General features: G+C 46.2%; 1 protein-coding gene across 4 annotated transcripts in view; it reads left to right on the plus strand.

Annotated features, from left to right (window-relative positions):
• The window catches only part of LOC116938683 (sodium channel protein type 2 subunit alpha), a 92,089-nt gene that overhangs the window by 13,240 nt on the left and 63,015 nt on the right, over nt 1-15,834 (plus strand). For 3 of the 4 annotated variants that reach the window (XM_076056996.1, XM_076056993.1, XM_076057004.1), the window contains exons 4-11: nt 2,592-2,709; nt 3,638-3,728; nt 4,218-4,346; nt 6,421-6,512; nt 9,721-9,948; nt 11,348-11,411; nt 14,251-14,392; nt 15,338-15,550. In XM_076056996.1, the coding sequence (XP_075913111.1) occupies nt 2,592-2,709; nt 3,638-3,728; nt 4,218-4,346; nt 6,421-6,512; nt 9,721-9,948; nt 11,348-11,411; nt 14,251-14,392; nt 15,338-15,550 (1,077 nt within the window). Of the gene's footprint in view, nt 1-2,591; nt 2,710-3,637; nt 3,729-4,217; nt 4,347-6,420; nt 6,513-6,661; nt 6,741-9,720; nt 9,949-11,347; nt 11,412-14,250; nt 14,393-15,337; nt 15,551-15,834 lie in introns of those variants that run through there. The other variant, XM_032946168.2, reaches the window with a different exon arrangement.

A 15,834-nucleotide genomic window follows, 5' to 3' on the forward strand; every position in this document is an offset into this window, starting at 1 on the left:
GCAGACACTCGGACCTGAAGCGAGACCCTGCGATCGCCTCCCTGTATGAGTGCACCTCTCCACAACCCTCGCAGTCTGATGGCGGCGCAAATCAAGATCCAAAAGTCACGCCTCCCTTTGGAGTCCCTATCAGCGACACTTATATCTGAAGGTGCCGAGTGGGCTCCCACCAATGGAAGTGGCTTTCATGCCTAATTTAGGTATACCGCGCCAGTTGTTTGTCATCATTATGGCCTCGATGGCAAAGGGTCTGCATTAGCACGTCTGCTTTCGGACCGCCAGTGTTGGATTGCGCTTCTTGCTGTCAGGCGAGTGTAGTGGACATGCTCGCGAATGATATCGCGTCAACTCCGCCCTGCTCTTGGCCCTCGATGCTGACATGTTTCATATTTGACCGAGTGACAAGAGAGTGATTGTCGTGGAGACCGCCTCCCTGCCGTCATTCTGTGTCGTGCCACACGCGACCGGTGTGACTTTGTTGATGGCCAGGAAAAGTTAAATCTGCGATGCATCTCCTGAAAGATGTCCTTTCCCCGCCCCCCTCCATAAACCCATTTAATCAGAGGGTGACATCACAGAAAGTTAGATTACATCGCTCTGTTCTCACTCGATGCTCTTCTTGGTTCGCCAATATGTTTCGCGAAATGACCAGTGTGAAATTACCCATGACCAGTGTGAAATTATGACCAGTGTGAAATTACCCAGTTGAAAATATACACTGAGATATACACTGAGATACACACTGAGATACACACTGAGATACACACTGAGATACACACTGAGATACACACTGAGATACACACTCCTAGCAAATCGCTTTGCTTTGCTCAGTGTCGCTCCCTACAAATCGCTGCACATGAACCAGGCTTTGGAGGCTACCAGTCCTTTATGGGGGTATTTCTACTTGCTCTTTATAGTGGTTCCCCACGGTGGCTTGTGCATTCAATATTAGGGCATTTCGCTGTTGGAGCTCGCCGAGTGTCAGCGTTTCCGATATCATCGGTCGATCGAGTCATGAGACTCGTGACGTTCTGGCAGCTTCCATTCTCGTTGGCAGCGAGCATGGCCACATTCACCGACGAGCTTTCCACCCGGTCAAATGCCTCATTGACGGGGTGGTTATGGAAGGGTGCTGCGGCTGGTCACGTCTAATCTCCCTGAAAAGCTGCACGTGTGAAGGATGTTTTGTCGCGAGACTTTAATGACCTTTATTGCATAACGCGAGGCAGTACTCTTTGTTCAGTGATCACCAGCCCATCCTGGTGGTGACCTGTACAATGTGTACAACAAACGCAAAGGCACGTCGATCAATTCCTGAGCGGAAGGTTGAGCAGTAATGTGGACCCAAGTGCATTTCTTTCATGGCAATTTGGCGGTGCAGCCCTGAGTGCTGGACGATGCTGTAGGAAACAAAATCAGGGGACACGTACTCCAGCTTAAACTGCAAGGTTACGAGAAAGTCACCCTGAATACATACAATCTCATCGCAACTTGGAGGCTTAGTTGGGTTGAACATGGATAGTGCTTAAATGCGTGAACAGCAAGGCGTGCCAGGTGTTAGAGGCATGAGTATGCAAAGTGGCCAGGGAGTATGGGAGCGTTGGTTTTCTGCACTTTCTCCGGTTTTCTCTCGCACCCATTAAATGGAATTGACCAGATGTCCCAATATAGGACCATCCTAAAAAAACACGATTTTTTGACAAAGACTATGGAACAAAACCTTAATGTTCAAAAAGGCAGAAACATTTTAAGCGTTGTATATTACGCGCTATTACATGTGACGCAGAATATGGACATTGACAAAGAAAAAGATGAAAAGCTTCGACTTGAAATAACACTTTCAGACAAGAAGCGGAACACGCAGCATAGAGAACATATGAAAGTTATGGACATCCTACGGTTAAGAAACATTAGTGGGCTTGGACATGACACATCATGGCTAGGAGGGGAGGATGGCTGATGGATGGGACCCGTGACGGAATGGTAGCCAAAGGACGACCGCCATGGGGAGAGGGCGATAAGATCAGCTCATGCACTAGAGTGAGCTGCCATTGTGGCATCGCGGGACCTGTGCGGTGGCAATGGCGTGAGGGCGTCTTCATCCAACAGTGGATTGGCTATGGCAATATGATGCGGATGATCTGTTTATATCTATTTGTGACAGGCAGGAGAAAAGCGGTGGCATTTACAAAACTGATGCGCTCTGGTAATGTGCACACCAGGCAGCCTCTGCCTGGTTTTAAAAACCTCTGCCTGCGGTACAAATATTGCACTCTGCCTCTTTTTTATTTGCAGTATTTCAAGGAATCAGAAAACCTAAAATCTCACACCTTATTTTAACTTGGCTTCTTCAAAGAAAATATTGTGCCCAAAGTTTTAACTTTGTTTTCTTACACGCAACTTTTGCTGTTTAATTGGCACAGTTGGGTAATGCTTGTGTCAAGTCAGCTTAACTGATGCTTTGCCCCTTGATGTGTAATTACTGCCAATGCTGTTTAAATGTGCTTTAAGATACTGCAGTACTGCAGAAATGGCAATCTTTTGGTCAAATACATGTCTTGATAATGCTCGTGTGTTTGTTTCCTTTTCAGACATTTATAGTCCTGAATTCAGGGAAGGCCATCTTCCGATTCAGCGCCACACCTGCATTGTATATTTTAACTCCGTTCAACCCCGTCAGAAGATACGCTATCAAGATTTTAACACATTCATATCCTTTTCATGCGAAAAAATTGCATGTCCTAAGAATGAGAGGGGTGCACTTACAGTTCACGTAGTGTGTACAGAGAGGCGCTGTTTTGAGTCCTGCTATTAGTTTAAAGCCACCCTCGAGTAGGCAAGATAGGTCTCCTGTCACGGACTTCACTTAGCTAATACTCATAAAATATTAAATAAAATAAAATTTAAGTCCAGTTAAGACGTCGTTTCACATACAGTATTTGCATAGTGAGACTTGGGTATGTATGTATGAATGCCAATGGGTGGTGTAATTATGAAAATATATTCATTCTCAAGGCAAAAGTTTTGAGGAAGTGAACTAATTAGACACTTAAAAAAACACATTTAAAAAGATGATCATGATCGTGTTTATATTTAAGAGCAAGTGAGAATCCACTGAGGCCATCTATTTCAAGGGAGACTCGGGAGAAAAAGTAGTGCTTCTCACATCTTGAGGAGCTGAGGCTCATTGTTTGAGGATGTGGTCAGCTGCTCATTCAGCCTCGGAGTTGTAAAAACATGCCACGGTGCACTTTGTAGTTGTGACCTCATGAGAAAATCAAGTCATTGAGAGAACATTTTATTGTTTCTAAATTTCATCTGGACATTCTGAGGAAGCGATGCTCGATGCCGGTCCTGCAAGAGTATTCATAATCTGCAATTCTTCTAACGCCATCAATAATAAACACATTATGAGTTAAGTTGCAGACGGTAACGATAGCAGTGCGACTCATTCATGTAGCCCGGGCCTTGATTTATTCTAGAACTCTCCGCTGAGGTCAGACTTGGTTATGAATTTTGCTAAAGATCACCATTAAACGGGAATTAAGCTGCATCATTTTTCCTCGCCACTGGTAATTTGCTGGCTGACGGTTGGCATTTGGACAGACGGCACGGGTTTTTCTTTAACGGCAACGTACGCTTTTCAGTATATTCATAATGTTCACCATTCTAACCAACTGTGTCTTCATGACCATGAGCGAGCCACCCACTTGGACCAAGAACGTGGAGTAAGTGATCGGATTCTACTCGGTCTGTAACCTGCTCCCTGCACGTTATTAATACAATTAAGTATTTTATATTGACACGAGTGACCATGTGTGCATGCCTGTTACATTTTCACAGGCAAGCTGAGCTTTGTGGATAATTGTAATTTGTTTGGTTAAACCTGTATAAAACATGGCACATTATTGCAATGAATAAGGGATTGATTTCAACATTCACCTGGCAGTTTAATGTTTAACATATTGGCCAAAACCACGACTCAAGAATGAATTTCATAACAAAGAAACGTATTTTTAGACACTGTATAAAATCTATTAATTTTAGTATTACTTTAAGAAGTAAAAGTTTATTGTTCATTTTAAAATTTGACGCAACATCGATTTTGAACCGAACACGCCAACTCACTTTTACGTTGCGCACACTAAATGTTCACTTCGCCGTGGATTACGAATGAGTGTGCACAAGCTGTTTTAACCGGTGGTGCGATGTTCCAGATACACATTCACAGGAATCTATACCTTCGAATCCATGGTGAAAATCCTGGCTCGTGGGTTTTGCCTTCACCCTTTTACATTCCTGCGCGACCCTTGGAACTGGCTCGACTTCTGCGTCATCGTCATGGCGTAAGTTGGGCTCAAGTCGCTCGTCGTTCCACACTGAGCGCGTCTCCCTCCCAGGCTAAAGGGGAATACCGCGTGACTCAGCTGCGACCGCTTGGTCCTCTCGCCCAAATGCGCAGTTTTGAGCGAGTGCTAAAAATTCCACATTCACATGGCATGAAGCAGTCTATCGACAGATCGACTTCCCAAGGTGGCCTGGAAACGGAAATACAGCGAGGGATTGAATCCATCCGTATGGATCTTTGGTTATCCATTCATATCTGTGGCCTCTCTCCAGGTATTCCAGTTTCCTCCCACATACAGCCAAATGATCCTGAATGGAATTGACCTAATATCCCACTGCAGTATCCTGAAAATTTGTCTTGAGACTCGGTGAGGATATTCTTGAATATTAAAGAAAACAATATTTTACTTCCTAAGTGGTAAGAGACCGCAGAGGGATGATGAAATGGCTTGACTATGAGTTGAACCCGTAACCTGAGATAGGTGCCCTACAACGGTGCCAGCCAGTGAGGTATTTACTGCAGTTTAGCCCAGGGAGCCTACCTTTGCTGTGTTATGTACGGGCGGGGAGAGCAAGGTGGCGAGATTTAATTGGTTGGCATTAATTATATTGAGGCGTTTACTTTTTTTTCCACTGACACCTTTTTAATTTTTTTATTCTTTCACAACCTTGGCAAAATTGATACAGTGGGTGTGTGCGCGCGTAAGATGATTGGTAAATGTGAAAACTGTTAACTGCTCCAATGCTTAGGTGTTATTATCAGCGTAACTGATGAGAAATATGCTGACATGAAGTTGTGTACATTGATCAAACCGGGTCGTTGCAACTTAATTGTGAAACAATAAGTTTGACGTGTCTCCCAAACTCATGGCACGGGTGCACCAATTAACCAATTATTTTGCATTGCAACTTTATTGAAGTGAAATGAACGACTGTGGCTACCGCCTTAAGAGATCACTTTGTATTTTGGTGGACCGTGAAACTAACTGTGCCTCCATCTATCTTGGTGGCGTAGTGCGATGTGAAATGGCGGCTCATGCAGTCGTCTAGTTTGGGTGCTCTGCAAACAGGAATCCCGTAATCGCACCCCCACCATGTGACCGCGTATACTTGGTCCAACGCTGCCCAGAAACAAATTCTGCTTGTGATTAAATATTGATATGCCAAAATATATTAGAAATCGTTCATGTGAAATGTTAGGTTGCTTGTGGTACCACCAATGGACATATTAATTACGAGAACGATTTAATCTGATTTCACATTGTGCATTAATTATGAAATGGTGAGTAAATATTGTTGATGGTCAACTAAATAGCTCACTTGTGAACTATCGATCCAAGACAAATGTCACAGAAAATTAACAAAAGTCTTGAGTCGCAACAAACAAGTGGAATTCGTGAGCCAGACCAGTCTGCTGATGTAAAAATGTCTACATTAGTGAGGGTAACATTTTTGTACACGAATCATCGCAAATGACGCCAATGTCTATTCATTGGAAGCATTGCCTGTGGGCTGCTGTGTTAATAATGGTTGTGCGGTACTCCTCATGGCATTCCACAAGCCCCGTCTAAAGCGTAATGCACAAACAGCAGCATAAGTGCGAAGCAGAATAACCAACGTCCATGGGGCACAAGTATCTGGCAACAAGATGTGATACCACTGCATAAGTTTGAACCGTTGTGCCGTGTGGCCCTCCAATGTTTTCGGCTCGTACCGTCTCTTGTTTTTCGGCACGATGTCTGCAGCTTCGGCTGTGACTGAAACATCTCTAATTCCCGTAATTCATTGCCACAATTGCTTTAAAACTCATTTCTTTAGAACTGCTTTTTTGTGTTTAGTTTGTTGTCTTTCCCCCGCACCTTCGATTAGCACGGTTCGCTACGTACGGTGCGAAAGGAGTTCAACATACATGAGATGCAGTTAAGTTTCTTCTGTCCACCTTCCCATAACATGCCTCTCTCCTGCCACGTTGCAGGTTTCGAGCTACCGTGGCGTTTGGGACACTTTGTAAATTCGTATCGCAATGTTTTGCTGACACCGTGTGCGTGGTTGTTCGCTTTCCGACCGGTGCAGGTACGTCACGGAATTTATCGACTTGGGCAATGTCTCGGCCTTGAGAACGTTCAGGGTTCTCCGAGCCCTCAAAACCATCTCCGTTATTCCAGGTGAGCGTCGGGTTAAATGCCCACGGCTGCTCAGACTGAAAGGAAATGTGACCAAGAAGAGTTATCTTGAGAAAAGGCCCAGACGGTGTTGCTGCTGCGCTGGAGCTATTGTCGCCGTTGTTGTTGTTGTCCTCGTCGTCCTCGTCTTGTTACTAAAGCTGACATTATTTGTTTACACCCTGCATCAGGCGACCGGATGAGAAGTGTATCAGGGCAAATAATGGACAGGTTTAGTACTTTTTATTCAGCCTTGGAGTTTAACGTATGTATACTGTGCATGGGACATTGACAGTGCGCGTGTGGAGAGAGAATGCTCAGGGGCCTTGCAGAAACTAAGGGGCATCGGCAATCGCTGGTACTGACTGCCAAAAAAAGCGAGGTAGTGGCGTGTGATGCTCCCTGGCGTCAAGCCAAGCAGCACGGGACTGGTGTGAGCACGTGCAAGATGATAACCTGTTGCGAACATAACCGCACAAACAATGAATCGCACCCAAGAAGAGAAAGCTTCAAAAGAAGTAGCTCTTCGATGAGTTGTCAGGTCGTACTGCGGTGTTCTTCGCCGGCGGTTGTTATTGGACGTCGCGCAGAATAGCACACGGTACAACCTGAAAACCTACCCGGTAAAAGTAAAGTAAACGTAACGAATGAGTGAGCGAACAACTATATTACGTGCACACTAGCGTACAATTCAATGTTCAATTTACACGAGTTATTCCAATCTATATAGATACCCATGTCACCACTACCGTGGTTACTGCGACACAAAATACGTGCGCATGCAGTGGTCAAAATGAGCACGTAATTTTCCGTGGTACGAACATAGGATGAATGCGTCGGTCACGTGATCAGTGCGTATCACACGCCACTACGTGGGTAACAACTGAATTTGGAACAACAGAGATCTCCACTTACAAAACGGGCCATTTCGAGCTCAATCACAGTGCTAAGATTTGAGGGGGGAGGGGAGAGAAACCCCACTTTGATTGAATTGGGAGGTGCCGGCCCTCATTTGGTTCATTTATCAAATTAGGCACTGTTTTTTTTTATTTCTGTAACGGCTCTGCCTGAAACGGAGGGACCCATTCTCAGGCATGACAGAGCATGCAGACGTTCATAGACTGCTTCCATTTTTTTTATGAACTTCATGCGGCACACGGAGCTCTTGGGAATGGGCGATGGCAGTGGAGTGGTGGTGGTGGTGGAGGCTTGGTGGTCTCCCCTCCCGCCCCCCCATCCCCTCCCCATGGCCGGGATGAATGTTTCCCCCACACCATCCCCATTCACAAGCAAACTGAACTCACGAGTACGCTGCGCAGCTGATGCCAAACAGAACCCTCCTTAAACCTTAACCCCCCACCCACCCGCCGCCACTTGCCCGTTTCTTTTTTTGTTTCATCGGCCGTGATTACATATTTGCAAAACGTGTCGCTTTTGTGGGTGGGCACGGTGAAACCGAGTGGCTGAGAGGCAATGCGATTGATGATTCGTGTTTTGGCCGGGTCTGCAGAAATTATGTTTTGAAAAAGGGGAATGCCCCCATTATTGTGCTGTGTTGGTGTCGGCGGCTAACGCGGAGAACTGGGCACGTGTCAGGTGGGGCAGTTCGTATCACCCTGGCAAATAACCAATGGCCGTCGAGTGATGACTTATGGACCTTGATCAACTTAGGAGGTCTTTTGACCAATCAGAAGTGAGTGCCTAAATCACATGAGCATTCTAAACCAGTCAATCATTGCACTTCCACATACAGCGCGCCGGCAATTCACTTTGTTATTCAAATAAGTGTTGCGTATTTGACGAGAAGTTTTTTTAAGGACAGAATAACGATTTTGTCATTTAAGGTGCAGTAAAGAAGTTTTCAGGTGAATAAAGCTACGTATGATCAATTCTATCCAATCATTTATCATGAGGACACTACTTTTAAAACGACACTTAAGTCACAGCACACAACGTCAGTAGAGGCCGTTAAAAAGAAGCAATTCCATTTTGGAAAACGGTAAGTTACTTGAATAAATTTTTATGCAAATAAGCTGATCGTTTATTTATTTTCTCTTTCCTGCTTTAAAAAAACCCAGCACCAGCTCATGCCTAACACACGCACACGCGATGATATTTCCCATGTTTTCGATTGGTTTAGAAATCTTCAGTGATTCTGGCACACGCACTTGATTGATCTGTAGCTCCCCTTACCCCGGTCACCAATTGTTTATTCTCAAGCAGAGCCGACAATAGCCGATCTAAACCTCGGACCGTGATCCCAAATGTTATCTGACACCTTGCGAATACTGTATGTGATGAGCCTCGTTTTTTACCCATACGACGGCAGGATTTTATTTGTTTATCGTAATTCACCGAGCACTTCTGTTTGTTCGAGCCCCCTCGCGCCACGCGCAGTTCAGTGCCTACGCCGGGTGGCAACGCGGGCACCCGGCGAAGCATCTCCACTCAGTCATTAAGCCTCTTAAGCCTCGTATAGCGCGTATGCTTATACAGGTGTGTACAATGTACGTTAAAACTTGTATGGAGCCGCATGACGTCATGGCTGAGAAGCATGTTAAACTGCAGCACAGAGAGCTTGAATCCCTGCAGATGCAACGCTGTATCTGCCTTTGGTAAACGTGGTGGGTAATACGCTGTAAGTCTGACGTGTTAAGGTTCGGAGCCTTGTCTGTATCATGCCATTGTGCTCACACGAAGCAAATGCTGCCTTTCACTGGTGCGCAACTGTGCGGGGCGCGCCTTGCGCTCTCCGCCGGCCCATTAGCATGAAGCGGGTCACCAACGCGAGGCATGCTGTGTGCAGCCCTCCACTGGGATAATCGTGCACCCCCTGATCAACGAAAGTTTTCAGCAGCAGATTTCACCAATTGGAATGTGGGAGCTGTGGACTGCACACTCGCGATCACGCGGCTCCATCTCCACCACGTAGCTGAACCTGGGGGAAATGCACCGCGATATACGATTCGATCGCAAAAGCACCAACGCCCATCTCCCATTTTCACTGCAATGCAAGCAGGCATGACCACCGCCGGCAACGCCCGGTCATGGGAGCCGAGCGGGGGCTGTGCAGAGGCAATGAGGGTACACGCCAGCCATGGCACTCCTAATGTATCCCCTACGTCCCAACTCTCCCATTTCCTCGACGGCTCCCATCATCTCCCCGCTCTCCCACATCACCGCCCTGGCCCCCCTCCCCCACCATCCTCAGGCCTAAAGACGATCGTAGGTGCCCTCATCCAGGCGGTGAAGCAGTTGTCGGACGTGATGATCCTCACCGTATTCTGCCTGAGCGTGTTCGCGCTCATCGGCCTGCAGCTCTTCATGGGGAACCTGCGGCACAAGTGCATCCTCTGGCCGATTGCCAACCAGACCAATGTCACGGAGTTCAACGAGACCGCCGAGCCCTTCAACTGGGAAAACTACGTCAACAACGAAGGCAAGGCCCTTGTCGTAGCCATGGGCTCTAGGTTCCGCGATCCCACATCGTCGATGCGGCCGTTGCAACACAGACTGTTGGGATCGCTAAGTGCCAGGGGGCCAGGAAGGACAGCAAGTGCTGCCCCCCCCCGCTATCCTCCATCAACGCTGCAGGGGCGCCGTGACTGTGGGCGTTGTGGGTCTCTAGTCGTGTTCAAGAGCCATTTTCTGTACTTTTGAGGCATAAGCAATTGGAAAATAACACTTACTACTCAGGAACAAATTTTTTTGTTACACAGTGAATAATTGCATATTTGAATCCGCATGTTTGTAATTTTAGTGAGGTGACATGATTGGTGATCATGCCGATGACGGTACTTTCCAATACACAGTAACGCATGAACAGTAGGCCCAGTACCGAGTCATGTAGTCAGCAGTTGAGTAGATTTAATGTCATTAAAGCATACAACTTCTCTTGTTTGGGAAGAAGTGGAGAGCAAACTTCTGTGGATCATATCTGTAATCTAACCATTAACCACCAGGAACCATTAGCTGCTCGTACAACCAGAACTTTAAAAATGTGGCTGCCCCTCTGTTCCCCAGCTCTATCGTGCATTGCTCACTGAGAATCTGGGTATTCCACGTGATGGTGTTGGCCACCCACCCCCTCGTGTGCCATGCCGGCCTTCATAGGTGCTTGCTAACACCACTTGCCCCAACACTCTGTTAAAGACTACATGGGGGATCTTTGTATATGTCTCTACTGTACCCAGAGAGAGAGGCTGGGCCCCACTCTGACTTAGCAAAGAGAAGCTTCCGTGGCTGTATCCTCACATGAAATCCTCTGGGCAAGGATGCTGCCTGGAGCTTCAGTCACGGGCGCACGCATGTCGCTTGAAAAGCACTCCCTCCCCCTCGGCTTGGCACGAAATTCTGAAATCCACTCAATTGTTGTGTATTGTGCTAATCGGTGCTGTAGTACTTTTGACAGGTGCTCTTAAATCATGCATTGTGTCATTCGTGTTTGACTCACAACCCAGAGACAATGGTCGACTGAGTGCAATGACGTTGGTGCAGTGCTGTTACATAATATTCATAATAAACAATATTGCCAGATATTTACCCTTGGCAAGCCACACGTTTGCAGGAAGGTCCCTGCATTAGGATGTTTGGCCACCCTCACCTATGGCAGTATGTGGGCCAGTATTCATTTACGTATATCGTTTTCAATGAATTTGCCCCTTGAATCCGTAACATTTGTTTTCTCGGATACAGGATACGGGATTAAGCTGTGACGTGGATCTAAGCTATGTGACACCACAGGATAAATATTTGAATGTGAAGGGCAGGCGGAGACATTCGTGGGCGTGGATGAGCTTAATCGTGCCGACTTGTTCCCGTTAAACTGTTCCTTGCAGATAATCAGTACAAACTGGAAGGGAGTAAGGATGCTCTCCTGTGTGGAAATGGATCTGATGCCGGGTGAGTATGAACGCACATGCTATCCTTCAACGATCGATAATAATCTAATTATTTACTCTGGCCTCAAGTGAACCCTCTCATAACTGAAATCCTAACTCTGCACAGCCTCGCAGTGGCTAGGCATTTAACGCAATTTATCGGCACCCGGTGGCACGTTGCCCACGCCCATGCAGCAAGCTGACCTTGATGTGTCCAATCGTGCATTCGTGCACGTTTACAGAAACGCAGTTACACATTTTACAACACGCACAGAAGAATATGTTTAATTGGAACGGTCGTCAGCCTTTGGGGTTGGGGGGGGGGCAGCTACTAACAACACTGGTGTAACCCGAGATAAGAATTGTGTGGACATAGCAAACGCTGGCCCACGGCTGTCTTGAGAAGTCTGGTGAAACAAGGGGGGACCAGGAATGAGAACATGATCGATATAAATGGGTTAACTATCATTAAACATGACCAGTTAGTGGTTATAGTGGGCCTACTCAAGTTATAAAGTGGACCTTCCCTTTCGTGAGCTTTAGGTCCCCTCTGAACCAGAGGATTATCACCTGCAAGTGTTCCTGCATGGCTAGCTAGAATGGCGCCTAGTCAGGCAGATGAATCACCACACAGATCCACAGTTATATACGGCAAGAAATGGCAGGGGAGTACCATAGAAACCAATGGCGTTATACTGCAATACACAGGGCTGGTACTTGATCAAGTCATAGAATGGCGTCTGTACGGCAGCCCAGAGAGGAGACGGGCGCCACTGAGTCTAGAATTTCCACTGATATGTGGGCAATGCGACACCCAGTGACTTCAACGGTTCTAATGGTGCGGATAATGTTGGCTATCAGTATTGGTCCCCATGGGTCTGGCGTCTGAAATACCACTTCTAGATGGCTTGCGATGTGAGAATCACTGGCTCCTGGTTGAAGAGTTCTGACCTCTACTGCTTGACCTGGATGTCCACTGCTGGAAAGGCAGTGAAGGAAATCGACCACATGCTTGTAGACAGCCTAAGTCATTCGACATAGACAACATTTTGAAAGGGCCTCTCTCAGGCTTCATTTGAAGTCCAAGGGGATTGTGATATCTGGTTCTCCCAGACTGGATCTTGAGAAGCTGCATGGTGAACGTGTCTCCAGCGAGTTTTCAGGGAGTCTAGATATGGTTTGAGTAGCTTGTTTATCTTGAAAACCTTGATCAAATGTGGGAGATCCTAATGCTTGGAACCCTACTAGCTGCTCGTGGCTGCCTGGGAGTAAACCCCAGGACAGGTAAGGGCTGTGCTTCTGGGGAGATTTTTGATCAGACCATGAGAAGAGTCGTTCAGCCAGGCTGGAGTGAGGAGGGACGAGGACCGTTGGATTAAAAAAAATGTCAGTGAGGTTGAGAGCCATCTTTGATCAATAACTCATATGCATCTTACCAATGTCTCAAACTCCTCTTTTTGAAGCCAATACCTTGGGGTACTTCAATTAGGGTGGCTTTTCATATTTTTCTTGTCTGATTCCAATGAGTGTAGGATCCATTCGGTGAAGTCATATTTGTGCAGCTGTGTAAGTCCACTTCTCCAGTTTCTCAGCCGGATGCCAGTTGCTCTCAGCTCTGATTGCCGACCCACCAATCAAGGGAAGCTTTAAATTCAATTGAGGAAACTCAATTTGGAGGTAAAGCATATTCTTGGTTCTTTCGGTAAAGTCACGTCGATAGAAAAATAAAATAATTTTTTTTTAAATAATGAAAGGAAAAAACTCACGACGTTTCGATCGCAGCACAAAAGCGGTCGTCATCACCGCGGAGGAAAGCAGTTTTAAGAGAAGCAATGTTGTTGGAGTCTGTCATATTACTGGAGAAATGCTTAAAGTGGGTTGTTATGGCATGCCTATGGGATTTCATGTAGAGAGGTTTCTTAATTAAGAATGAATGGCTAAGTTGAAAAATATGGACAGAGGGCAAAATGTGGGATTTTAATGCATACCCATTTGTAGGACTTGAATGGGTATGCATGAGGGATATATTTGAGATATCTTAAAGAGACCGTTGTCCCAGAGATCTCGGTGTAAGAGAGTATGTGGAGAGGTGGCTATTGTGAAGCTATAGGGTAGACTGGTGTGAGAGCACTGGAAATATGGAGTTGGTTACGCCCGGGCATAAACGCCATCCGCAGAATTGTACGGCACTGTCGATGGAAATAAACCGTACAAGTAAATGTTACAACATTGACTTAAAGCTTTCGTGACTGCAGGAATTCATATTCTTTGGGTCTTTCAGTAAAGTCATGTAGCTAGAGAAATTTGTTATTGATATTTTTATTATTTTTCTGTCACAACATTGTTGAGAACACCATCACAGCTTTTACATTATGAGACCTCCTTTGCCAGCAACAAGATATAGGAATAGGTTTTACCCTTTTAACTGGCACAAAAACTGACACCTTTATTCAAGGCATCATGTTTGCAATAACCACAATACAAGCAGTCAAAATGCAAACAAAAGAGACAATTCTGATAATAATATGCACTGTCCTTGAATTTGATTGGTCCACACCCGAGACGCCTTTTGGCGTCTTCTGGTCCAACACCAGTGGAGACTAGGCTCTAAGAAAAGCCGTCTCGGGTGTGGACCAATCAAATTCAAGGACAGTGCATATTATTATCAGAGTTGTCTCTTTTGTTTGCATTTTGACTGCTTGTGTTGTGTTTTTTGCAAACATGATGCCTTGAATAAAGGTGTCAGTTTTTGTGCCAGTTAAAAGGGTAAAACCTATTTCTACCATCACAGCTGTCGAGCAAAGTTTGTCGAGGCCTCGACCCACCCACCAATGCTCATCATAACCCACCCCCGTGTGTAGTTCCTGTCCAGAGAAGTTCGTCTGCGTCAAGGGAGGACGCAACCCCAACTATGGCTACACGAGCTTCGACACCTTCAGCTGGGCCTTCCTGTCGCTGTTCCGCCTCATGACGCAGGACTACTGGGAGAACCTCTACCAGCTGGTAAAGGCAGTTGCCCTTTTTTTGTTCACCTAGTTCCGATTATGGTACGGTTTGAGGTGAAGATAGTAAACAAATTGTGGCAGCTGTGGATTTATTTGTTCAGGACTGCCTTGCTTAGTGTAAAACTCGTTATCAGCAAGGCTGTCTGTTACAATGATTGCCATTTTTGTACATTTAATATTCTGCATTGGAGAGGAAATGGGAGTATTTGTAGAAAACCCATGCATTATGAGGAAATTACACGACAAAAATCGTACAGGTTGGTCAGGAGCCTACTTGCTGTACTTCCATCTGCTGGCCACCTCAGAGTATTGCAGATTTGGTGTGACACTGAACCTCAAAAAAAATACAGTAATTCCTCGTTTAACGTGGTAGGTGCGTTCATGCAAAGTGCCGCGTTAAGCAAAATAAAATTCTCCGCTGTGAGGCTCAGGAAAGTAGTTCGTCATCGACCACTCAGAAACCGCTTTATAACGGGAGCATTCCTTCTTGTGCGAAAAGTGTCCCCTCATGGAAGAACCCTGTTATAGTGAAAACGCGTTGTGTGAACACACGTTAAGCAAGGACCTATTGTACTGGATGACAGATGTACACTAACACCACCACCATGCCTGGAACATAATGATGGTGACGATGATCAAAATAATATATTATCTGAGGTTGAATGGTGATGATGATTATAAGGATGATGATTGTGGTGGTGGTTGTGGTGGTGAGGATAATAACAACAACAGTGATGATGGTAGTGCTGACAGTGATGTTGATTACATTGATGACATCAGTAGGGATGATGATAACGATGACGGTGACATTGATCAGAGATACTTGCCATTGGGGTGATGCGCAATTGCTACTGAGGGGTAAAACGTTGCCGTGAATCTTCAACGTTTGCCACTTCTTCCCCTTGCACAGCTGAATGTCGCCTTGCATTCTGTACCCTCCCAGACTCTGAGGGCAGCTGGCAAGCCGTACATGATCTTCTTCATGGTGGTCATCTTCCTGGGCTCCTTTTACCTCATCAACCTCATCCTGGCCGTAGTAGCCATGGCCTACGAGGAGCAGAACCAGGCCACCATGCAGGAGGCCGACAAGAAGGACCGTGAGTTCCAGGCCATGATGGAGCAGCTCAAGAGGCAGCAGGAGGATCTGGGGAATGGGGTGAGCAATTTGACTGAGGATGAGCGCCCGTGTTGGCCATCGACCTCAAATATCCTATGGAGGATTCTGCCTGTTACCAACATCTGAGGTGGTGATTGGGGTTACAGGGCTAAATGTGTGCAGTTTCAGTGCATTATAATTGCTGTGGTCCCCACCGATCCGGAGACCAATGAGGAAGACCTCAGAACAGATGGTGGAGGGATATTGCCGGGGCAGATCTTGGGGGTTGCATGTTGACTGCAGCAGCTGCTGGATCTGGCGGAGGGTAGCGAGTGTTGGTGAGG

The sequence above is a fragment of the Petromyzon marinus genome, chromosome 4, assembly GCF_048934315.1.
Source record: "Petromyzon marinus isolate PM22_M1 ecotype Great Lakes invasive population chromosome 4, UKy_Petmar_22M1.pri1.0, whole genome shotgun sequence".
Lineage (NCBI taxonomy): Eukaryota > Metazoa > Chordata > Hyperoartia > Petromyzontiformes > Petromyzontidae > Petromyzon > Petromyzon marinus.